At 33.8% G+C, this 24162-nt stretch overlaps 3 protein-coding genes across 5 annotated transcripts; all 3 read right to left on the minus strand.

The window, feature by feature from the left end:
• Nucleotides 1–245: 245 nt before the first annotated feature.
• On the minus strand, nt 246–2482 carry LOC140975562 (thioredoxin-like 1-2, chloroplastic). Its single transcript, XM_073439323.1, has 4 exons — nt 1764–2482; nt 1491–1673; nt 1228–1392; nt 246–696 (listed from the first exon to the last, which is right to left on the minus strand). The coding sequence occupies exons 1-4, from the start codon at nt 1980–1982 to the stop codon at nt 493–495; spliced, it is 771 nt and encodes a 256-aa protein (XP_073295424.1). The 5' UTR covers nt 1983–2482; the 3' UTR covers nt 246–492.
• Nucleotides 2483–9456: 6974 nt separating this feature from the next.
• LOC140975006 (uncharacterized) lies at nt 9457–13042 on the minus strand. Its single transcript, XM_073438497.1, has 4 exons — nt 12860–13042; nt 10415–10684; nt 9918–10070; nt 9457–9618 (listed from the first exon to the last, which is right to left on the minus strand). The coding sequence occupies exons 1-4, from the start codon at nt 13040–13042 to the stop codon at nt 9457–9459; spliced, it is 768 nt and encodes a 255-aa protein (XP_073294598.1).
• Nucleotides 13043–13249: 207 nt separating this feature from the next.
• On the minus strand, nt 13250–15656 carry LOC140975563 (2-hydroxy-palmitic acid dioxygenase MPO1-like). 3 transcript variants are annotated; one of them, XM_073439325.1, is made up of 5 exons: nt 15163–15656; nt 14645–14707; nt 14165–14236; nt 13934–14065; nt 13250–13376 (listed from the first exon to the last, which is right to left on the minus strand). In XM_073439325.1, the coding sequence occupies exons 1-4, from the start codon at nt 15499–15501 to the stop codon at nt 13949–13951; spliced, it is 591 nt and encodes a 196-aa protein (XP_073295426.1). In that variant the 5' UTR covers nt 15502–15656; the 3' UTR covers nt 13250–13376; nt 13934–13948. The 3 variants fall into 3 exon arrangements, with proteins under 3 accessions (XP_073295426.1, XP_073295425.1, XP_073295427.1); XM_073439324.1 differs by lacking the exon at nt 13250–13376 and having other exon boundaries at nt 13732–14065; XM_073439326.1 differs by lacking the exons at nt 13250–13376; nt 14645–14707 and having other exon boundaries at nt 13732–14065.
• Nucleotides 15657–24162: the final 8506 nt, after the last annotated feature.

Here is a 24162-nt window from a genome sequence, read left to right on the forward strand (position 1 = left end):
GGATCGACTCATCTCATAATTATAAAACCGATCGTCCCACACAAAACTTACACATCTCATAGTCCGGATAATTGAGAGATTATGCAGTTTAAACCCTTGATCCAAATTTTGATGCATCACCTAAAATTCATCGATGGATAGCGTTTTATCCATGTTCTTCGTATTCGCCCGGAGTCCAAACAAGACGAGATCTCGGGTCTGAGAAACACATTCCCGACCAAAAAGAAAAACCACGACTCGGTAACGGAACTCCAATAAGTTCACAAATAGCCATTAATGGTCTTACTAAATCCATTATACAGAAATCAACGACACCGAAATCGACGAGTCGCCGGAATTATATCTCAAGAACCAGACCCTTTGCTTGAGAAGGAAAAAAAACAGATGGCCAATTTACATATGGAAAAGATAGGATAAGATTAAAAAGATATCCCAAAATAGTCTCCAGCTCTAAGCAATGAACATAGAGTTTCCCTTGTCTGATTCTCATTTCTATGCCAATGCAAACGGTGCACCGGTTTCTTCAAGCACCAAACTTTCAAGGTTATCGTTCTCAGTTGGATTTGGTAACAAACTCTTTGATATCAAACCATTCGAGGCCAAGGCCAAGAGCTCCGATTCGTTTAAACCTTGAGCCGGACCGAGACTGCAACGATCAGTCCCGTGTTTAGCTAGTGCATCTTTGAATTTCTTGATCTGCATTCAAATATTAGATTTTGGATATCAAATCTCTATACACAACAAAAAAAAACAGCATTTACAGCAGTACTGGTTTATTTAAATTATCAAAAGTGGATAAGGAAATCCAAATGTGCAAGAGCAACCGACAAATCCACATTATCTTGGTTATTATCAGATCCCCAACTCAAGAGAATAATCCACAAATCCAAATGATTCACATTCAAAAAATGAATCTTGGATATGAAATCTCAACACACAAGAACAAAACACAAATCAAAATCCAGATTTATCCAAGAACTAGATCTTGGATGACAAAAAACAATCCACAAAAGGGAAAAACAAATTCAAATCCCAATCTTGATTTAACCCAAAACTAAATCTTGTATATCAGATCCCAACATACAGGACCCATAATCCAGATTCTTCACTCTGATTCAGGAATTGAATCTTAGATCAAAAGTCCCAATACACAAGAAAAACTACAAATTCAGATTCTTGATTAATCCAAAAGCAAGATTCTCAAACAAAATGATTCAGATCACTTACAGTTGCATTGGTACAGCTGAAGCTACACATTCTCCCATCTGCACCTCTATAGAATCTAAAGAAGGGCAAGACATGAACATGAAGGATACGGCACATGATCTTATGTTGTTCAAAATTAACCTGGAGAAATATCGAATCTGGGTTCATTTCAGCAAGTTGACAGATCTGCAAAAATCGAGTTATTATTAATCTAATGCTCAAAAAAATCAAAATATACCGATAACAATGACCCAAGAATTTGATCAGAGGATAGGTAAATTTACCTTAGGATGCAAAGCTTTGCAGCCTCCACAACCAGGGGAATAAAAATCAAGTATCACCAATCTTTCGCCAGCAATTGACAAACAATCAACAAGTTCTTGTGCAGAGTTGATCTCCAGCATGTTTGGCTGAAGGGAATTTTCCCACCATCTCTGAGCTTTGCCGATACAAACAGATGGTTGAGCCTAAAATACCCCAAAAATAGAAGGAAAAAAAATCAGAATAATAAAGACAAAACTGGATAACATTTTGTGCTTAAACATAAAAATCCTCACATTGATGGGTTCATAATTTGTAGGAGCATTAATGGTCAAATTGCTCATACTTTTCCGGTCGGACACATCAAGGGCCTTCCTCCAAAAATCATTGAAATTAGATTCCTTGAATTGCAGAGTTCCAATGGAAGAACAAACCCGAAAAGACCCTTGTGCTCTGTTCTTGAATATGGCTTCACCAGCCCCAGAAACAGAAAACCCACCCTTCAAGCAAGACATCTTCAAGATTTAGCAACCTTTTAACGTTGCAAGCCAGCCGAATCGAACAAATACAACAAACAAAAATATATCCTCTCTTTCTGAATCAAAACCGTATCTTTTTGTGCCTATCCTATAAAAACAAGCACAAGAAACCCAGAAAACAGAAATCAAAGCAAGACCCACAAATACTACAAGAAAAAGAATGCCAAGAAACAAGAAGAAAAAATCGTTTCTTTTCACTCGGAAGAAAAGTGGTTGGGCAACTTTGGAAAAAGGGGTTTGTGGTTTTGTCTTCTTGAAATTTTCAAAGACACAAGGCCAAATAAAAAGGTTGAGAAAATGGAATCTTGGCTGCTGTATCTGAGAGAGAGAGTGATTCAAAGAGAAAAGGGGGCTCCAAATATTTGCAATTATTCATCTCTTCATTGCATTTATCCACATTTCTCCTGTAATTAAGGTATGGCAAAATGGGCTGTAATTTCCTCGCTTGTTTCTAGGATTCTTTCCGGTGGAATTCGTGGATAAGATTTTACCGCATGATGCTGCTGTTTTTTTGTTCTCCTGTGCAACTTCGTTTCACCGCATAGCTTCTTGGATAAGGAGTTTATGGATAAAATTTGTTGGCATAAATAATTTATAAAATTTTTAAATGTTCTATTTTTAATAATAATCCTCAGAAAAACATTTCTTTTAAGTTTTAAGGTAGAAATTTATTCGATCATATATCAGAAATCATTCCAAACTCGATATATTGATCTCAGATAAGTTATAATTTATAAGTCATCGATATTAGAAAAACAATTTTAAGTAAAAGGGAAAATCAAATATATTTGAAATTAATAAGTTCATTATAAAATGAATATAATTCTCAAAATTGGATTGATTAAAATATGTAATGTAATGTTGAAATCAAATCCAGTTATTTCTTTTCATCCAAATGCAACTTAAACATTACTTTAGAATTTTTTTAAAAAATATATATATTTTTTAATTAAAAATGAGATTAGGAAAAGAGTATCAAATAATGGTTGGGATTTTTATATGAAAATTTAGTAAAGTTGGAGGGATTTTTATTTGGAAATTTAGTAAGACTATTTTGTGGATAAAATTTATTTTAATGGGTATTTTATATATGAAATATTACAGATTAGATTTTATTGTAAATTTTTTTTAATATATCTAATCCATGTGAAAGATTAAAAATGAGGTTTTCTTATTTATCATTTACTTTATTAAACAATATTTTTATAATAAGTATTAAAATATAAAAAAAATAGTTACATATTTGAATTTATATTTCTGTTTTTTAAGTAGCTTAAAATACTTTAAAAGCTTACATCCTTAAAAAATATTTTATTCAAATATTTATTAAATTACATTTATACGCATTTGATTGATGTCACATGAATATTCAATGACAATTATGTTAAAATTCAAATGCATTAATGATTAATTTCGAATCGAGTACAGTCGTATCATGCCTCAGGTGAGTTGGGGATATTTGGATTTAAGGGTGTAAACGAATTGAATTGAATCTAATATGAAGAAAATTTTAATGTTCGAATTAGTTTAAAGTTTGAGTTCAAGTTCGGCTTAATAGATTCGAACATGTTCGCGAAGTATTTGAATTATTGCTCGAAATTTATTTATTTATTGTTCGAGTTCAGCTCGAATACGAATAAAATATTTTTCGATCTATATCAAAAAGCTCATGAACCGGCTCGGTTCGTTTATACCCTTATTTGGATGGACCAGGCAGAGAGATGTAAACGTATCAAACCGCTCGCGAGCTACTTAGAGCTCGGCTCGGTAAAAAGCTCGTTCGAGATCATTCGTCAAGCTTGATCTCAAGCTAGACAATTTTATCGATCCGAACTCGAGCACGTTCGGGAGCCTGAGCTCGAGATTGCCTATTTTTAGGGCCATGAATTTTGTCCCACATGGCTATTTTAGTGAATTCAAGAAATTGAAATGTTATAAAATGATGAGCATACCTCTTAAATTCACATATCTACTTGGATTTTTTGCTAAAAATGTTCGACGAGCTCTAAAACGAGCTTGTTTAACAAGCTCGAAAATGAGATCGCTTAACGAGTCGAGTTCGAGTCATGCTCGTTAATCATGGTAAACGAAGAAGTAATGAACCGAGCTCGAAGTATTTGCGAGCTTAATAACTTTCAAACGAACCGAACTCGAATTTAATGATAAAAACTCTAACCTATATCCTAAACGAGCTGAACTCGAGCCTGATATTGTTCAGCTTGGCTCCACTCGACTCGTTTACATCCCAAGTCCGGACAGGTGGCATTTCATGTTTTACGAAGGAATTCATGTCGCGTAATTAATTATTATATTATATTTGGATAATTTATTAAACGTGCACGAATATGACGTGAAACAAACTTTTTCTTCTTGAAAATTAAATAAACCTTTCGTTCAACCAACATCATATATTAACTCAAATGATTACGAGTTCGATTCTTTAGTTCTATGTTCATGTTTTGTGAACAACAAAGACAGGTTCTGAAAGAGTTTCACTGTGTTAGGTCCGATCGGTGTCGATTACGAATAACTCTGACTTTTTATTTTTATTTAAAAATATATGACTTTCATTATCATCCAACTATGAAATTCTTGTTTCCTAATCAAAGTGTTGATTTTGTGAATCACTTTGCATTGAATAAAACTCCAAATTTGGGTGGATTTTTTCTAATATCAATTCCAATTTCTTTATTTTATTTTTTACAAAATATTCAAAAAAAATTCTTTAAATACTTCACGTTATTCATTTATTTCATATACTTATACTCAAAATCTGACAAAGGGACTAATATTTATTACTATCTCGTGCTAAAATTTATATCTCTATCTTTTAAAATAAAGAAAAATACCTGTAAATATTAATGCTCTAACAACTAATCAGAAATTGATAACAAAGTTTCTCTAAAATTTATTCCCATTTATTAAAATTATAATGTCAAACAACTACTCAGAAATTTATTTTAAAGACCTTATGCATAAACAAGCTAACATTTTCACTTGTTAAGTAAAGCTCTTTTTTTTGCGTTTGATTTGAAATATAAAAAAATTGCAATTGATTTTTAAGCCTTAAATAATATCAATTTTTTTTTTGGAATGATATTTAAATTTCATATTTTGTTAAATGCACTTCACTTGAATTATTTATTATTTTTTTGACAAGATTACCCTCATCCATTACTTTCTTTTTTCTTTTCTTGATCAATACATCAATTATTTTTATTAGGGGTATAAAAAATTTGGTTAATTTTTTAAATTCGAAATATTTAATAATTTTGGTGTATCAAAATTTTTAATTGAACAAATTGATAATAAAATGTGAAATAAATAAAAATTTGAAATTAAAATTAAGGTCTTATATTAATTTATATTATTTCTACAAAATATATAATATACCTTCTAGTCATTAACTTCATATTTTTTAAAAATTAAAGTTATTATTTTAATTCTATTTAATTTATGTTGATATAAAATAGATTTTAAAAAATGATTAGTGTAAGATCTTTTTATATGAATAATTTTACGAAAATATTTAAATTATAAATTTGATAAATAAAATATTATTTTAATATACTAAGGTTTTTAAGCTCCATATTTTCTTTTTATTGGACATTATGATTAATTTAAAGAAATTAAGTTTTCTATCTAATGAAAAAGTAATAAAATATGTGATTTTCAATACTTTTTATTTTCTCCCAAATCACAACTCTGAATTCCAAGCCAATTGCATTGATTCTCTTTTTATTGGTTTAGGGTTTTGATACAGCCTTTGAAGTTCTATTCTCATTATGTTTTCTACACTCGATTATGTTTATAATCTATTTAATTCTATCAACATCTGGTCTATGCTTCACACATTAAATCTCTCTCCTCCAAGCCCTGGAGAGAGAATAATATATCTTATTACCAAATTTTTTTGGGCTCTTGTGAGTGAAATTAAATGGAGTTCTTGTAAAAAAAATTGGATAATGCCATAAAGTTTCTGACGATTTTTGTTTATGATATAAGCTGAGCTTAGGTAGTGGTTCATCATCCGAACATCCGTTATATAGACGTATTTCGGTGAAAATATATTGTACAGGGCGTAGGAAGCTTACGATTCAAATAACCTCCTGCAACAAACAAAAAAAAACCCGAGTCAACTGACACATGTTGCACAGATAAATCAAGAATCGAGGATTGCAAGAAAACGTGAAAATACGTGAAACTTGTCGATGACTTTGAGGGTCGACATGTAGCAGCAAATGTTGACGTCAACCAGGTTGTTCAAGAAGCTCAGAGACAATCAAGGAAGTTGGAATGTGCGCAACATAGCAAGGGCCCGCGACAAGTGCTAATGGAGGCGAGAGTAAGAGGCTTCCACCCGACTAGCTACATGATAGTTTGGACATTGATGGCATTACATCCATTCTCATGATACGTGATCAAAAGAAAGAGCTATACTTCACCATTGGTTGAAGTCATCCTTGGCAGAAGTGTGACAAATGGTAACATGGTCTCACTCAAGAGAGCTACTCGGAAGATCGGATATGCGATCTTACTTCTCACACACTTGGCTTCTTTGATGGAGCAAATATGTGGATTCTCATTGTGGAGCATAAGAGGCATTGGGTTACAAAAGGCTAGTTTAGAATTAAATTATTGGTCAATTGTGTCAGACACAAACTACAATGCTTAATTAATTTGTATTATTATGTTCATTCAATTTTCTACTTAATCTGATTAATCATTATTTCCAATTCTTACCATTTGTTTTGAGCAATCTTTTTTCGAATAGTATGTTGTTTGATGTGATGATTGAATTAGGCTGTGCAAGTAGTAAAAAGTATCTGGTTATCCTTTTCAATTTATTGTTATAAAATATCAAATTAATTAATTTGCAATAGAAAATATGTAATTTCCAGTGCCTGTTAGCGGATAGTCATTGCCAGTGCATATTCACTCCTAGTAAGTATGTGAACAATGAAGATATTAGAGCATAACAAATAATTTCGTGGGTAATTATTTTCCCAATGATCTTTATGTTGATTGAATCCTGTTGAAATTTGGACAAAATGTAGTCGGCACGGAGAAGGTTCACTTTTGTGGAAAATGATGTTGAGTTCAAGATTGATCTACTTTTGTGGAAAATATTATTTTCAACATTGAGATTATATATGTATCTATTATATACGTATCTATGGTGTGTACATGCAAATTAATAGTACTTTTTACCCATTAAATGAATTTCACGATGGATCCAAAGTGACCCCAACAATGGTTTCCGCGCTTGAAATCGACAAAAGATTGTCAAGTGGGAATGAATCGAAGATCTTCTGCTTAGTCCAACATGATCCAAAAATACGCATCTGATGTAACTGTGAATATGTTTTGAACTAAGAATTTTTTTGACTTGATACAAACTTACCTACAAGAACCCTATTTAAACTTGTGGCTACTCCTTAACCAATAGTTTGGATTGTACAGTCAAATTTTGATCTAACGGAGAATAATATTTATCTAGAGTTCTCTTCAATATTCTACCTAAAATGCTAATATTTATCTAGAATTTTCTTCAACGTTCTAACACAAAATGTTAGGAAATCTGTAGAATTTAATATACCCAATGAAGTTTAAATTTATTCGAAAATTTATTTGTGTAATGGTTTTTGTTCTCAATGATTTTTTGTTTGTTTGTAGCCTGTTGAAGTTTGGACAAAACGTGGTCGTGGACAAAATCTGGTCGTAGTGGTCGCATCAAGGAGCCTGTGGGCACACATGGTATTTTCCTTACCCTAATGAAATTTGTGAGAAGGTTTACTTTTGTGGAGAATGATACCGAGTTTGATATAAGTATTTACTTGTGTAGTTGTGTGTGCATGCAAATATTTTTTTTATCTGTTATATGAATTTTTCAGGTGGATAGTAGATGCATGTGTAGGATCGGTTGAAGTCTTGTTAGCAGGAGGTTGAATAAACACTTGATGCAATTTTATTTGTTATGATTAATTTAGCTAGGTTGGCAGCTAATTTATATGTTCTCGAGTGTCGATGTCGGTTGACTAACAAATAAGTGCATAAATAAGCCAAACTGACATATTAGAACAAATTACAAATAAGGTTGTCTCAGTAAACTGAGAGCGGACAATGCACATGTATGTTTCTGGATGTTCAGATACACAAATTCATATGTCGTCTCTTCTTCTTTTTGGAAGGTTCACATTAGAAGACTTTGGATAATACAATTGATTTGCAAGATCCTAGTTCAGTTTGGACTTACACGCTGCCAAATTGAAACTCTTAATATACCTCAATTGATAATAGATGGTATGCAAACTGATATTCAAATGTAGTGAAATACAATATTGTCTTAGCACTTAAAAATCTTTAAATTATCAGATACAATTCTTTTCAAGACATGCTCGACTGGCTGAGTTTCATTCAGATAAATGAAAGCCTTGAAATTGAATGAAGAAAACTGATAATCTGATAAGAGATATTTCAGTTTGGGACAGTATCAGTTTTGTTCGACTAGATTAGTTAGATTAAGTCAATTTTGTCTCAATTATTTGTTAACATCTAAACATAAAAATTCTTGAGCCAACAGTATGCTTTTTCAATCATATGATGAAATTTCTTGCTTTGTTTCCAATACATAATGAAGGTGTGCCTTTCTAGCCACCCATTCCTTTTTTCCTTTTTTTCCGCTCTCTATTCTCGACATTTTTCACATCCCGAGTTAGTGTTGTCAAATGACCTCAGATGCATTTGATGGATGTATTTGTAATTCATGAATTTCGATTATAGTTTTCTTGTTAATAATGAAATAATAGATGAGATATTAAATGCATATCTTATTTATTTACACTTTAATTAGACAAAAGATAATGAATTTTAAATATCTTCATTATCGATTGAATTTAAAATTTATCATCATTAACATGAAACACTATATAAACATACAAAGGGTGAATTTGAAGTGTACTGTCTTATTTCTCTAAAATTAGTTAAAAAAAATACAATTGAAATTCATTAATCCAAATGCAACCTCAATGTTTTTTAACCCTTTTTCACCTACGCATAACTAATAAACATATAATCCAAACACGGCCAATTCTCTTTTCTATAAATTTTGTTAATTTTCCTATGCAAAATTTGAACAAAAAAATATGTTATTTTGATTTTAAACGGGCGAATGAACAAGATTAATGAATTTTCCATGAGCCCGACGAGATTTTACACTACAAAAAAAATTGTATTAGAGACGGAATTCGCCATGAGTCCGACGATAGTTGAGGTTTTAAGATTTAAACAAGTGAAATTAGCGAATTTTAGATGATATCAAATTTGGACAAATAAATATACCATTTTTATTGTAAAACAGATCAATAGACAAAAGAAAGTCATTATTGTAACAATAAAGCAACACAAATATAAAAAGTTTTATTAATTTAAATTATTAAATCCAGCCATATCATCTTGAAGGGGACCTATGAGGCACTCCTTTCCTGCTCCGCCTCCGGTAACTTCCATTTTGGGGTTCCCTAGTCGTCGCCGCCGCTCTCCCGGAAGATGTTCCCTCTCTAGACTCACGACGTGAAATCGTAACAGTCTCTCCACCGGTATATGCTTCAAGCTGGATCATAATGAATCATTCTTCAAATATAATTCCCAAAGGTTGAGTCAAGATTTTAAAAAATTAGTTTTGTAAAAATATTTCAATAATTTTTTACTAAATCAGTCAAAATTTAAAGAATTTGACCACTTATTATATTATATATATTATTAATTAACGTTAAAATTGCTGTATAAACTAATTTTTAGCAGACTAATGAAACTTTTTTATAACTCTAAGATTATCGTTTAATACAAGTGATCATATGTATCGTGTATGTCACAACTCGCGACACTTTAAGTATTATTGCGAATAAATACCTTGCAAGCTATAGAGCAGAAACGAAAGCGTCCGGGCTCGGTCAACTTTCTGCGGCAAACAATGCAAGCTCCATCCCCTTCAATCAGTGCACCAGACCCATTGTGTGGGAGTGGAGTCAAAGACACCACCCATTTTTTGTTACATTTATATGGCTACAAATTACAAGAAAATTAAAAATTAATTATATACTAATAAAAAATATATATAGTTTTAAGGAAAAATAAATATTTATTACATTATAAACACATCCTTAATTATAAGCAAACTAACCAAAATCATCCTATAAGTTGCCCTATTTTAGTATTTTTAAGCTGTCATGATTTACTCGTGGTATCGAGCACATCAACAACATCAGCGTCATGTCAACAATATCAGACATTATATCAGCATTCTAACTGTTATGGTTAAAATACAGGAAAACCCCAACTTATCGTATCAAGTCAAAACAGACCACCTTACCGGACGAATCTGGCTATTGTACATCTTATTTAAATACCTGGATCCTCTTGCAGTTGATATGGTTGTTCATTTGATCGAGAGGGACGACGTCTTGGTAGACGTGACGGTAGATCGTGAGCAAGTCGTGCTCGTCGTGCTTGTCGGAAATTATGCAGAACTTGCAAATGATCGCGTCGCAAGTGATGCAGTACCTGTTCAAGTCGTTCTTTTGGGCTTCATGGGATCGACATTTATCGAAGAACGTCTTCGATAGAAATCCGTAGAGCCATTGTGGAACGTCGTCGTTACGTTCAACAGCATTCTCGACCTATAAAAAGAAATAAACAACGTTGATTTAATTAATGCTAAAAATTTATTAACAAATCAACATTTATCATAATATCAAATCTCATAATTAATTTTTCCTCTGTAGATTTATATATTCAAAAAAATATAACAATAATAATTCAATAATCAGCCATTTACTTTATGTTATTATGAACCAATTATCAATCATACGCGCTTAAAGTAATTATCTTACTCCACTTTTCTTAAAATAAATTTTAGATTATCGACTCAAACTGTACATTCGAAATCACGTAGTACATCAATTTAACGAAGAATATAAGACTATAATTAATTAGAAAACGATAAAATCGTGGTTTTACATCAGACGACGACAAAAAAAACATTTTAACGATTCAAAGTTCAAAGGAAAAAAATTATGTACCTGTTTGGCAGCTTCAACGATGGAGATATTCATAATTATTAATAATAAAATGAACACTTAATCCAGAGTATTTTTGTACTAATTGAATTGGAAATTCAGACGAGTTTCTTCTNATTTATTTCGGTTCTATAAAATTTAATTCTTTTCCACTGTTTTTGAATGAGTATTAGAGGGTCATTAATTATAAAAATCTCCCACTTTTTGTGTATGAATGGGATAAGTAATAATGCAATTAATACTCTCTCCATCCAAATTAATAAGTTTTCTTTCTTTTTTGGGTTTTTTTCAAATATGTAGTCAAATTTCTATATGATTTTTGGGTTTCGCAAAATTTCAAGCTCGTCTCTACGCGAGAAATCTTTAATTAGCGAGGAATGTTTTTTTTCCCTTTGTTTTATCACTCATGGTTTGGATAAGAATTTACATAAACTTCATTTCATAGATTGTGGAAATTTGCATTAACTAAGAGCTTACCCAAATTCTATTTCAATAATCTTGAAAAGGTGTGTATACACACACACACACACACATATATATATATATATAATGTATGTATATATATGGTGAAAATAAATCATTTGAAACATTTATTTCACCACTTTAAGACAACCTTTTAAGGGATTCATTATTAATTGAAAATAAATTAATGTGATTGGTGATAAATCATCCATAGTAAGAAAAATTAATCCATAAATTAAATATTATAGTGGTGTATTTGAGTTGCCTCAAACTCAAAAACTTTATTGCTTTTATATTCTTGGAAAGTATAATTTATTAGAGAATTACAAAATGTAATTTGAAAGAGTGCTTACTTTTCATTTTTTATTCAACAAAAATATGTGTAAGAGTTTTATGTAGTTTGTGAAGTTTATATTCTCTTTGAAAAAAAAAATTCATAGACAAAAAATAATTTTTTTGCTTATAACCAAAAACAATATGTGATAAGAGATTAGATCAAGACAATTGTATATATTTATTTAAATTATTTTGAATGTGTAAAGTCGCAAAAGCACCAATCATACAATATTCGACAAAGAGTTTAGATACGGATAATCAGTTTAATGAATTTAAAAATAGATAAAAACATGCGTAAGAACTTAGATACAAATAAGCAGTGTAACGACTTTAAAAGATAAAAACTACCAAGACTACGAAAACTGCGATTTTTGGCACGCGTGTATATTAAATTTAATCTAAATTATAATTTGATATCAAATAAATTTTTTTTATATATTGTTCAATTGTATTGGTGTGATTATAATCATTATATGTTTTTATTATTTTATATTTTAAAAACTAATATTATATGTCATTAATTAGTGAGGTTAGTATTTGATGCTATGATACTGCAAGCAGATATGCTGAAGTTGGGTATGCTGCCAAATGCATTCTTATACAAGTTACTGAATAGGAGTTATCAGGGGGGATGGGTGATTTTGCATCCGCTCTGAAGTGTACTGATGAATTATCGAATTCTGGCCGGCATGGATCCTACAAACGAATCTGTTACTCGATCTTTCATGTTAGGCGGGCAAGAATTTTACTGAGAAAAAGGATGAAATATTAAAAAACAGAATGGTGATACTTCCTGATAAGATATACAGTATATCGATATTCATTTCATATGGTGACGGAGTAACCGAAAGATCCCAAGAATGGAGCTTTTAGTTGCCATTGCTTTTGGAGAGAAAAGAAATTGAAAAGAATGTGAAGGAAGCAACTGAAAAACCAGGCAAATAAGAAAAATGATGACAGCAAATTCAACATCTGTACCGCGATGACTGCCTTCAATATAATCCATGTAAAGGGATGATGTTTACAAGGTTTGAATTGACCAAAGCAATGTTCTTCACTCAAGCGTTGCTTGGATCCATCTTTCCATTGCATTTTAGGCAAATCGTCTCCATTGAACATCAGAAAAGGATTCCAAAGCAGATCACCAAGCCTACAAGCCATTACACATTAAGCTTTGAATTCCTTTTATGCACCCTGTTATTTTGAAGGGGACAAAGATTTTATGTAGCAAGTGAACAGGCATTAGATATGCTTGTTTCTTGCTTTGCTTTGTTATTGGGACTCCATTTCCGTTGACCGTGCATACCTTGGTTGAGCTCTGTTTCAGTAATATCAAGCCCTTGTTCAATTCATTTCAGTAGTATGAAATCTGTAATGTGAAATTGGTGTTTCCATAGAGAAGCTCACAGCATCGCCATCTACTTCATTGGTTAAATACAGAGCTGTACCTGAGATATCGAGCTTCTTGAACACTCAGCTCATGGAGCCCGTCATGCTTTGGACAAAACGGTATAATCAAATTCTTCGGGATTTTGCTTCAATATCAAACCACATGCAAGTTATTAGCTAATCTTTTTTGAATTCTTGTCAGTTTGTGTTGGGACACCCATTCCTTGTAGAAATATTAAAAAATAAATTAGGGTCTGGTATACATGGGTTCTTGGGACAACTTATCCGGTGATGACACTCACATCCAGAGAAATTTATAGAGTTTGGAATACTTTGTGTACGTTTAGATATAAAAGTTTTGCATCATAAAATATATTATTATATCAACCCAACAATATTGTTAAACTAAGTCTCATTTCACCTCTCTATGATTACGATAAATGCAAGTGTCTCTCCTGGTATATCCGAAAATGGGAGCAAGTATTCACACGACAAAAACCAGCATCATCCATGTGATTCAAGTTTACAAGTCACGGAGTCAGAATGAAAATACAGATACATGATATCTACCATTGATCTTAATGTAGCAACAGCGAACATGAAGATTCGACATAAGCACACATTCATTTCTTGGCAACATGCACTTTCAGTATTAACAGGTACCTGATACCATTGAGGTTAAGAAATTTTCTTCTGTTTGTCGTCCTTCCACTCTTTAATGTCAGCATCAATCTCCGCCTTGACTCTAGCATGAAATCCCGGGTATGGCTCGTATCCAAAGAAAGACTGCAGAGCCTGCAAGCAACAAAATAGTATGGAACAAAAAAAATCACTGGATACCAATACAAATTCTGTGAATTTTGCAAAAGATTCAAATACAACCAATAAGTTTACCTCTAGTAATACAAAGAAAGGTGCCATGAGGAATGCTTGTGCGAGATTGTCCAGCAAAGCAGGTGCTCGTTTCTACACTTGAGATAAAAATTTTAAAAAAACAAACAAACAAAAACTTCTCTAAAAATAATTGATGCCATTACAAAGAAAATGTTTCATGGATAAACCAGAAGAGAAATACACCTAGCTCACACAAGGTTTTAAAATGTTTACTCTGGCGTATGAATCAACTATAAAATGCTTACATCTACCACCTGTGTAAATACCAAAATATATCGAAGAAGCATATTCCAGATGTAAAAATCCTCAAATTTCTTGTAGTCAAAAGTTTAAGTTTCACAAGTCTGCCTTCAATAATTATGATTTTCATCTCATAAATTTGATTGATTTGGACATACATATCTAGAACGAGATTCATATAATTTTCTCAAGAAGAACGATGGAAGCTAATGATAAATGACACATGATCAAAACAATTACCTCAAACACACCGTGGCCTATGAACTGTACAGTCCAGCACAGTAATTGAGATGCAAGGACAACCTGGTTCAATGATGGTCATCATCAGCAATAAATTGAACTTTAATTTGGAAAAATGCATGAGGCTAAACCATAGTATCTTTCTAGACAGGTGACAAGCAGAGTAGGAACACAAAATCCATAAGAATTTCAAACAGCCCATCATAATTTTCATTAACATTTAGCAGAGATGAACAACTATAAAATTTCCGTTGTGCTGCTCCAATCCACATCTATTTTTGAGGGTTAAACTCTCAAACTTACACATTAGCAGGGGACAGAGGAAGTTCTCCCCTTTTGTTTCATGTCATCCCACACGAGAATTAAGATAGAAAATTTTCCAGAATGGCACCACTTGATGGAGGTGCTTAAAGCTGTGACAGTCAAGTCTAGCTGGGATGCTCTCGAAATAGCTTAACCACTTCTAATACAGAGACGCGAGAAAAAGTCATATAAAAGAAGAAGAAAAAATGAATTACCCTCCAAGCCAAAGAGAACCCCAGGCTATGAGCAAGAGCGCTGCTGCCAATCCAACAGAGAACAACCAAGAACGCAGCCAAAGAACCCGCCTTTTTATCTAAACCAACGTAATAAAAGGCATAGATTACAGTGAACAAGAACCCGTAATTGAAAATCAAGAAACCATCGTCAAGTGATCGAATCGCAGAGAGCTTGAACAAAGGTGGCGTGAAATATAGAAGAACCGAAGCTGTGAACAGAATCGGCCAAACAAATATCATATGGATCAGTATATTGATGGGATTGCTATGATAAGCTCCGTAGAAAGCAAAATGCTTCTCCAAATCAAACAACCCCATCTCCTCCTTTAAATTATCGTGAAATTTTCTTAATTTTCTTAAGTGGGATGTTGAAAGATTGAATTTTTATGGATTTATAATGGGTTGTGGGAGCCCGTGTGTCGACGAAAACACATTTGCGGACAGGGGTCGATGGATCTGTAGATTTGTATAAAAAGAAAGAGTAGGTTTCACTGATACACGGGTAACTCTACTCATATTCACAACAAAAAGTAATAATCTTAGCATAAAAAGTAATATTTTTTTATGGATGACCTAAATAAAAGATCCGTCTCACAAATACGACCCGTGAGACCGTCTCACACAAATTTTTACCAAACAGAAATTCTCAAAATAGATAGGGTGAGAATATCATTCTCATGTCAACTTCTTGGGTGCATTTATGAATTTGACCCCTATTACATCTTTTTGTTCGAGTTTTGCTTGAAATAGTCGAAAATATTTCCAAATTGTTCGAAATCTTGTTCCAAAAAAAGGTTAAATTTTTTTCGAAATATATTTATATAATATATTATATTCACAAAATATTATTATTCAATACTATTAAAAAAAAAATTAGATTCAAATTCAGCTCTTAAAAAGTTCTAAAATGACTAAATTTAGCTCGAATTCGATAATTTCAATCGGGAATAGATTATTTTTTTAGTCTACTAGAAAAACTCACAAGTGAGACAAATTTCTTGGCATCTTATTCGCAAGGGGGCGGAATGGACCTCAACTATTTTAAATATTTTGATATCTCTATTGCCAAATAAGACAATTATAATCATGATAAAAACTTGTGTGAGACGGTCTCACGGGTCATATTTTGTGAACGAATCTCTTATTTGGGTCATCCATGAAAAATATTATTTTTTATGCAAAGAATATTACTTTTTATTGTGAATATCGGTAGGGTTGACACGTCTCACAGACAAAGATCCGTGGACCGTCTCACAAGATACATGCTCTTATATCAAATAGTTTCTACAGTCGATCAATAGAATACAACATGTTTTGTTGACGGGATATTGTGTTAGTCCATGAGTTTATATTAAAAGTGACAAAATCGAACTATTCAGGTTTATGATAAAAACTTGAACCAAATTAATATTATCGGTTTATAAAGTTATAAATCAAACAAAATTATTATTAATTAAAAGCTATGACCCATTATTACTTTAAAACCAAACTCGGTTCTAGGATGAACAATTTTAAAAAAAAAATGAAATAAAAATATTTTGATTATTTTTTAGGTAAAAACTTGTGTGAGACTGTCTCACAGACCGTATTTTGTGAGATGAATCTCTTATTTGGGTCATTCATGAAAAAGTATTACCTTTTATGCTAAGAGCATTACTTTTTATTATGAATATCGGTAGGGTTGACGCGTCTCACAGATAAACATTCGTGATACCATCTCACAAGAACCCTACTTTATTCTTTAATATAATTTAAAATTTTCTAAACTACATGTTATAAATATCAAACCATTTAACATTGTAATCTATAATAATAGCATTACAAATTTTGCTTCAAAAATATAATTATCAAAATAAAGTAGTTCAACATATGGGCATGTTTAAATAATAGGTTTAATATTTTGAGAATTTAATTAATAGATTTTTTGGCCTAAAAAATGTGCCTATTTAAATAATTGGCCAGATATTTTTAAAAACAAACCCATCATCAATATTTCATAAACTAAAAATCAAATTATATATGTTAGGATTTATTTTGTCCGACAGATAATAAAAATAATGAAAATATCAGAATAGGATGTAAAATAGTGAATTTGTGTTTAATCAGAATTAAGTGTTGTGCCAGATGTTACAACATCTCGGACAACATGCAGCGGAAAATTAAAGTTTGTAATACAAATTTGCTTTAAATAAATACGATGGACAAGATTGAATATGCACAAGTATAAATACTTGTGCGGTGCCTTATGGCAAAAATTAATCACTAGAAAACCAAATCGTTTACACAAAAACCTATCACTAGTGATTATGATAAAAATCAATTTTCTCAACAAGTTGAGAAATAAAGCTTTCTAAAACAACCAACAATATTAAAATGTAAATAAGAAAGCAAAAGAAACGTCAACGAAAACTAGAGTTTCAGAAACACTCTTCGGCCAACTTCGTCACGGATGTTGTCTGAAGATGTTCCCAACACTCAAGGCAACACTTGCTATCGGCAGTCTTCAGGGCAACAGTAACGTTGAAAGTGTTCTTCTCTAAGATTCAGAACGTGCAACGTGCGTGTATAATGTTGAGAAAGAACGGCCAGCCCTACAAAATCCTTGGTCTTCCTTTTTATAGATGAGAGCCTTATCTCATAAGGAAATCTGTTAAACAAGAGAAGATAAGAGTTTGTTTAGAAATAAACTCTATTTAAACATTGATATCATATCTCATCAAATCATTAACAAAAATATAATATCTCAATAAATCAACAATATGCTTAAATATATTTGTACAATTATCTCATTATCTTAAGAAAGGCAAAATCACATAATACTTCCATACTCAATTTAAATCAATAAGGAAAGATATAATTAGGGAAATAATTTAATTCTATAATTCTAACAAACTCGACAATATTATTTCCCTTCAATCTCCCCTTTTTGCCTTTCTTGGACAAAATGAGATCAATTCTATTTATCCTTGTTAGCTCAAATTAACTCCCCCTGAATTCAAGAATGTTTGTCTCCCCCTGAATAAGATACTGTTAGCAAAAGTGTTGTTAGTAATGTTGGCAACATTCAGAGCAACACCTGCACAAAACAAACTTACTCAAAGAGTAAAAGTATAAGAGTCTCGTCACAACTAACAAAAACGCAAAACACTAACACTAGAGCAGAAACATCGAAACCAGAAAAAATAACCCTCATTCATCATTCTCATCATCATCACTGTCAGCCTCTTCGTCATCACTTTCATCCTTAGTTCCAGATGGACAAGCATTATCATCTCCCCTTTTTTGTCCATGAAAGACGCCTACTGCCAACAAAACCTCGATGGTAGTAGTCAAATTCTCATAGTAAGCCAAATCGGCCTTGGCCTGGGCAATCTTTTTACTTGCATGATCAAGATGAGCCTGAGCACCAGCAACTGGAATCTTCAAATACCCCGATGTGGGTGGAGAATCGGTGATATGTGAAGGAGGTCCAGCAGCAGGGGGTGATGTGTCAGAGGTGGAATGCAGAGAAGGACCAGCAGTAGAGGGTACGGTGGTAGTGGCATTCCAAGGAAGATCAACCTTCCTCTTTCCGTGTAGAAGAGCAAGAGCAATCTTCAAAAGTACGCTTTCTGTTATAGAAGGTTCACCAATGTCCTTAACGAACCCCTGAGACACCAGAATTCCATAAATGAGAGATAGAAAAGGGAGTCTGGACGATTTCAATCCCCCGTTGGCATACTGCAGAACCGTGTTGAACACCAGGCACCCAAAATTGAAGGCTGAGTTCCCAATAGCAAAGAGAGTCAGCGCCTGAGCCTTGGTGACAACAGTGGTATTGGAGGTCGGAGTCCAATTGTGGATGGCAATCTTGTGCAGCACTGAATAGAGTGATGTGAGTGTTGCAGCTGAGACCTTATGGGGATGGAGGGGAAACTTACTGACCATTCCACCAGTGAGAACAGAAATCACTTCATCTAAATCTGGAAGAGAACCTTCAGTAACAGCAAGTGTACCATAGTGTGTATTAATGACATCGGAGGTGAATTTGTACAACCTGTTTCGCACAAAAACTTGTCCAAATTTTGCCGATCGCGGATCGCCAACACTCGAAGAGAGATTACCATAGAATTCGAGGACGACCTTATGACAGTACGGAAGAACAGACGAGGTTGTGGAAAACAGACCTCGAGATCTCAGAAACTCGATTAAATTGTACCGGGAAAAAGCTTCCAAATCCACATTGCGTTCCGCAACAAATTCTCGAGTTGCATAGAGAGGCCAATTGGAGAATGCCGTCTCAGAGTAAAACATGTTGTTGTAACTGGTGGCCAGATCATAAGCAGAAAGATCAATGTTGTCCTCAGTGGCCGCAACATCTGAGTCGACAGCCATTGGGTCAGGAGTATTTGGTTTGCTTGCACCACCAGAAACCGTTCCCTCAGCAGATTTAGCAGTAGACTGGCTTGATGCAGTAGGACTCTTAGAAATTCGGGGAGCAGTAGAGGCAGATGAGGCTTTACCTTTCTGAGTTTTCAAGTTGGCCATAAATTGGGCCAACAAAATTTCATCCTCACTTTCTTTAAAAAGATTCTGCGAGGGTTGTGTGGGGGGAGGAGCAGTATCAGAAAGAGCATCAACATCCTGGTCCGAGGAAGACGATGAAAGGGTAACAGCAACCCGAGGTGCAGGTTTTTTACTAGCAACCAATTCGTAGTCACCATCAGCAGAGTCATCTCCCGAAGTAGCTGCAGGATCAATCAACGAAGGGCGAGTGGAAGGTTGGCCCTTGTAACGAAATCTCTTCCCGGGAGTAAGATCAGGGTTGTAGCCGGCCTGCCTTTTTGAGCGTCTTTTTGGAGGAGAGGGTGGATCAAAAACCCTGATGATAGGTGGGTTATCAATGTCCAGGACATTCCCAGACTCACCAGGTGCAATAATCTCCAGGGGTTCCGGTGTAAGAGCAGCAGGGATGATTTGTAAGTTGGAACCTGTGGGTGTTGCATCGGATGTTGTCGGAGAAGGGGCAACATCCTCTGTGTGACCCATTTCACTGCGGATAGCGTGAGGATCAAAACCCTTTCCTGCCATTGTTTAGATTGTGAGAAAAATTTGCCCAAAACGAAGAATAGAAGAGGAATTTGCGAGCAAGAAAATTCGAGAAACAATTAGGCAAGTAATGATAATTTAGGCTATGTAAATCAAACGGATAAGCATAAGCCTACAGTGCAACGGTAACATGCCATATCAGTAATTGACTCAGTCCAACGGTAAAAAAGACTACGGGATTTAACCGTTGCTATCTTCAAAAAATGGTCTCGACAATTATGTGCAATTACTTTTCAAAATAAGTCCAGAAATAAAACCCATATCGAATTTTAGCTCCATTTAACATTAAAGAGCACATGATTTCGATTTCCTGTAAAAATTGGATTTGAATAGAATTTTTTTTTTCTCATACGAATATCCTTATGACATGACAAAATTCACAGTTTAATGTTTATGCATGACTTATGGATGCCTAATAACAGAATGTAACATAAATAGAAAATGAGAACAAATATGAGATATGTGTACAGATGAGGTGTTGTCACAAATGTTGGCAACATCTTCTGACCACACCTACAATTCCATAAACAATTTTTAGTTTTGCTTCACACTAACTTATAACCTTTCTGAACATAGAAGTGGCAGCTCCCACACTAGAAGAACAGTTTTCAATGGACTCTTCTAGGTAGCTTTTTCCATTTTCTTCTATTTCTGTGTTAACATTTAGAAGGGGTAGCTCCCGTACTAAGTGTTCAGCCTTCATTGGGCTACTTTAGGCAGCTTTTTCCATCTTTCCTTCTAACCACAGACCAAATGATTTTAAGTCACAATTTTCAGATTCTTCTAGGATTACTTGTCACATTGATTCAGGTCAAATGATCACTCTTCTTTTGTGACTAATATGTAAAGGTGTGAAGTTTTAAGAGATAACTCAGAATTGTAAGTGCGTCAGAAAATTATGCTACACAGTTTCAACACACCATATCACATTATGAATGTAATGCAGTATGTCTAGGTCCTAAAAATGCAAATGCATGGTAGATGTTGTCGGAGATGTTGTAACATCTGAGACAATATCCAAGAATGATTACATTGCACACATGTTGAGAGATTTCCTAAGGTTGAAGAATCTCTCAAAGTCTAATGCTTTAGTGAATATGTCTGCCAGTTGGTTATTTGTATCAACAAACTCCATTCGTATCAATCCTTTTTCTACAAGATCTCGAATAAAATGATGTCTTATGTCAATGTGCTTTGTTCGAGAGTGTTGTACTGGATTTTTTGAAATGTTAATCGCACTTGAGTTGTCACAGTACATAACCAAAGGTTCACTCTTTAATCCATAATCTTCTATCATTTGATTCATCCACAAAAGTTGAGTGCAACCACTTCCAGCTGCCACATATTCAGATTCAGCGGTTGAAAGTGACACACAGTTCTGTTTTCTACTATGCCATGAGATCAAATTATTTCCTAGATAAAAACATCCTCCAGAAGTACTCTTTCTATCGTCTAAATCCCCAGCCCAATCAGCATCTGAGAACCCTACTAGATTAGAGTTGGTTTCGCGTGTATACCATAATCCTAATTCAATGGTTCCGGCTATGTATCGTAAGATACGTTTTACGGCTTTTAAGTGAGAAATCTTAGGATTAGATTGATATCTAGCACACAAACAAACACTAAACATTAAGTCAGGTCGGCTAGCAGTCAAGTACAAGAGACTTCCTATGATGCTGCGATATAGGGTGTTGTCAGCATTTTCGGCAGCATCGTCTTTGGATAATTTTTCATTTGAGCCCATAGGTGTCTTCATGTGCTTGGTGTTCTCATTAGCAAATTTCTTTATCAGATTTTTGGCGTACTTACTTTGGCACAAAAAGATGCCATCATGCAATTGTTTAATTTGCAAACCAAGAAAGTAACTCAACTCACCAACCATGCTCATTTCAAAGGTAGAAGACATACACTCAACAAAATCATTAGCATGCTTTTGAGACGAAGAACCAAAGATTATATCATCAACATAGATTTGACAAATAAGGATCTCACCTTTGGATTTTTGAATAAACAGAGTCTTATCTACCTCACCTCTTTTGAAACCGATTTCGAGTAGGTATTCAGTCAGTCTGCCATACCAAGCACGAGGTGCTTGCTTCAAGCCATAGAGAGCCTTTTTCAACTTGTACACATGATCAAGATTATGTGGATCCTCGAATCCTTTAGGCTGTCTAACATATACTTCTTCACACAAGATACCATTCAAAAATGCACTTTTAACATCCATTTGAAACAATTTGATTTTCATAAAGCATGCAATGGCTAGCAAAAGTCGGATTGACTCAATGCGGGCAACAGGTGCAAAGGTTTCATCAAAATCAACCCCTTCAACCTGAGTGTATCCTTGAGCAACCAACCTTGCTTTGTTTCGAATGATGTTCCCTGACTCATCAGTTTTATTTTTAAAAATCCATTTTGTACCAATTATATTGCCATGATCAGGGGGTGGAACTAAAGTCCAAACATCATTTCGAACAAACTCTTCAAGCTCATCATGCATAGCATTGATCCAGAACTCATCTTTTAGTGCATCATCGACATTTTTAGGTTCAAGTTGAGATACAAAGCATGAAAATCTAACCTTTGAGTAGTTGGTACTCATGCACACTAGTCCAACCATTTTTCGATAGTCAACTTTGTCTTTCTTTCGGGTTCGAACTTCTTCATGCATCCCTCCAATGATTTGAGATGCTGGATGATTCTTTTGGATTTTGCTTGGAATACACGATCCATCATCCACTGACTCATCATCGCTGTGAGCATCTTCTTGCGATTTGGTGACTTCAGTGTCACATGTTGTGCCAGATGTTGCAACATCTGGGGCAACATCTGCATTCTCCAGTATGATTGGAATTTCCAGTAGGTCTTCCACATTATCTTCAGCAGTTTTCTTCTTGAGATCTGCACAATCATCAAAAACAACATTAATAGATTCCACAATAGTCCTAGTTCTTAAGTTAAGCATATGATAAGCACGACTATCAGTGGCATATCCCAAAAATAAACACTTATCACTCTTTGAATCAAACTTAGCAAGTTGATCCCTGTCATTCAAAGTGTAACACACACAACCAAAAACATGAAAATATTTAAGATTAGGCTTCTTTCCCATGATTATTTCATAAGAAGTCATGGTTGAACCACTTCTTAAATGCACCCTATTTGAAATATGACAAGCCGTATTTAGGGCCTCTGCCCAAAAACGCTTTGAAATACTATTCGAAGCTAGCATCACCCTTGCCATTTCTTGCAACGTCCTATTTTTGCGTTCGGTAATGCCATTTTGCTGTGGGGTTTTTGGTGCTGAAAATTCATATCAAATTCCTTTCCTGTCACAAAAAGATGAGAATAAAGAGTTTTCAAATTCTTTACCATGATCAGTCCTGATCCTTGTCACCTTCAGGTTGTGGAAGTTGGTGATTCTTTTGATCAAAGTTTTGACTACATTGAAAGTATCTGATTTCTCTCTAATAAATCTAACCCATGAAAAACGTGAGAAATCATCAACACACACAAAGGAATATTTCTTACCTCCGAGGCTTTCAACTTCCATAAGACCCATAAGGTCCATATGTAGTAACTCCAGACAGCGTGTTGTTCCAAATGTTGGCAACACTGGATGCGACATGCGAATCTGTTTACCTTTTTGACAAGCTCCGCACACATATGGTATACCAGATGAAAGATTAGGCATACCTCGTACAGCATCGTACTTACTCAATTTTTTCAAGGTTTTGAAGTTTGCATGACCGAGTTTTTGATGCCAAAGGTCGAGTTCAGTAATTTGTGCATGTTTTCATGAACGTTCTTCACCTATTTGATAGCAATTATCCGAAGACCTTGTACCTGTCATTATGCACATGTTAGTTTCATCAAAAACTTCACAAGTAT

Source organism: Primulina huaijiensis, chromosome 4 (assembly GCF_012295235.1).
Source record: "Primulina huaijiensis isolate GDHJ02 chromosome 4, ASM1229523v2, whole genome shotgun sequence".
Taxonomy (NCBI): Eukaryota; Viridiplantae; Streptophyta; class Magnoliopsida; order Lamiales; family Gesneriaceae; genus Primulina; species Primulina huaijiensis.

Bases quoted from the DNA above. Each gene is read 5' to 3' on its own strand.
- LOC140975562 (XM_073439323.1), bottom strand. From the start codon at position 1,982: ATGTCTTGCTTGAAGGGTGGGTTTTCTGTTTCTGGGGCTGGTGAAGCC. The intron at 1,393-1,490 runs GTAAATTTACCT...CGATTTTTGCAG, and splicing joins GCAAAGCTTTGCATCCTAAG to ATCTGTCAACTTGCTGAAAT. The intron at 697-1,227 runs GTAAGTGATCTG...ATTTGAATGCAG, and splicing joins TCAGCTGTACCAATGCAACT to ATCAAGAAATTCAAAGATGC.
- LOC140975006 (XM_073438497.1), bottom strand. From the start codon at position 13,042: ATGGCTTGTAGGCTTGGTGATCTGCTTTGGAATCCTTTTCTGATGTTC. The intron at 10,071-10,414 runs GTATTTAAATAA...TGTAATTTGTAG, and splicing joins TCAACTGCAAGAGGATCCAG to CCATATAAATGTAACAAAAA. The intron at 9,619-9,917 runs GTATTTATTCGC...ATTATGATCCAG, and splicing joins TCTGCTCTATAGCTTGCAAG to CTTGAAGCATATACCGGTGG.
- LOC140975563 (XM_073439325.1), bottom strand. From the start codon at position 15,501: ATGGGGTTGTTTGATTTGGAGAAGCATTTTGCTTTCTACGGAGCTTAT. The intron at 14,708-15,162 runs GTAATTCATTTT...TCATTGAACCAG, and splicing joins GGTTCTCTTTGGCTTGGAGG to GTTGTCCTTGCATCTCAATT. The intron at 14,237-14,644 runs GTAATTGTTTTG...TCTCAAGTGTAG, and splicing joins TAGGCCACGGTGTGTTTGAG to AAACGAGCACCTGCTTTGCT.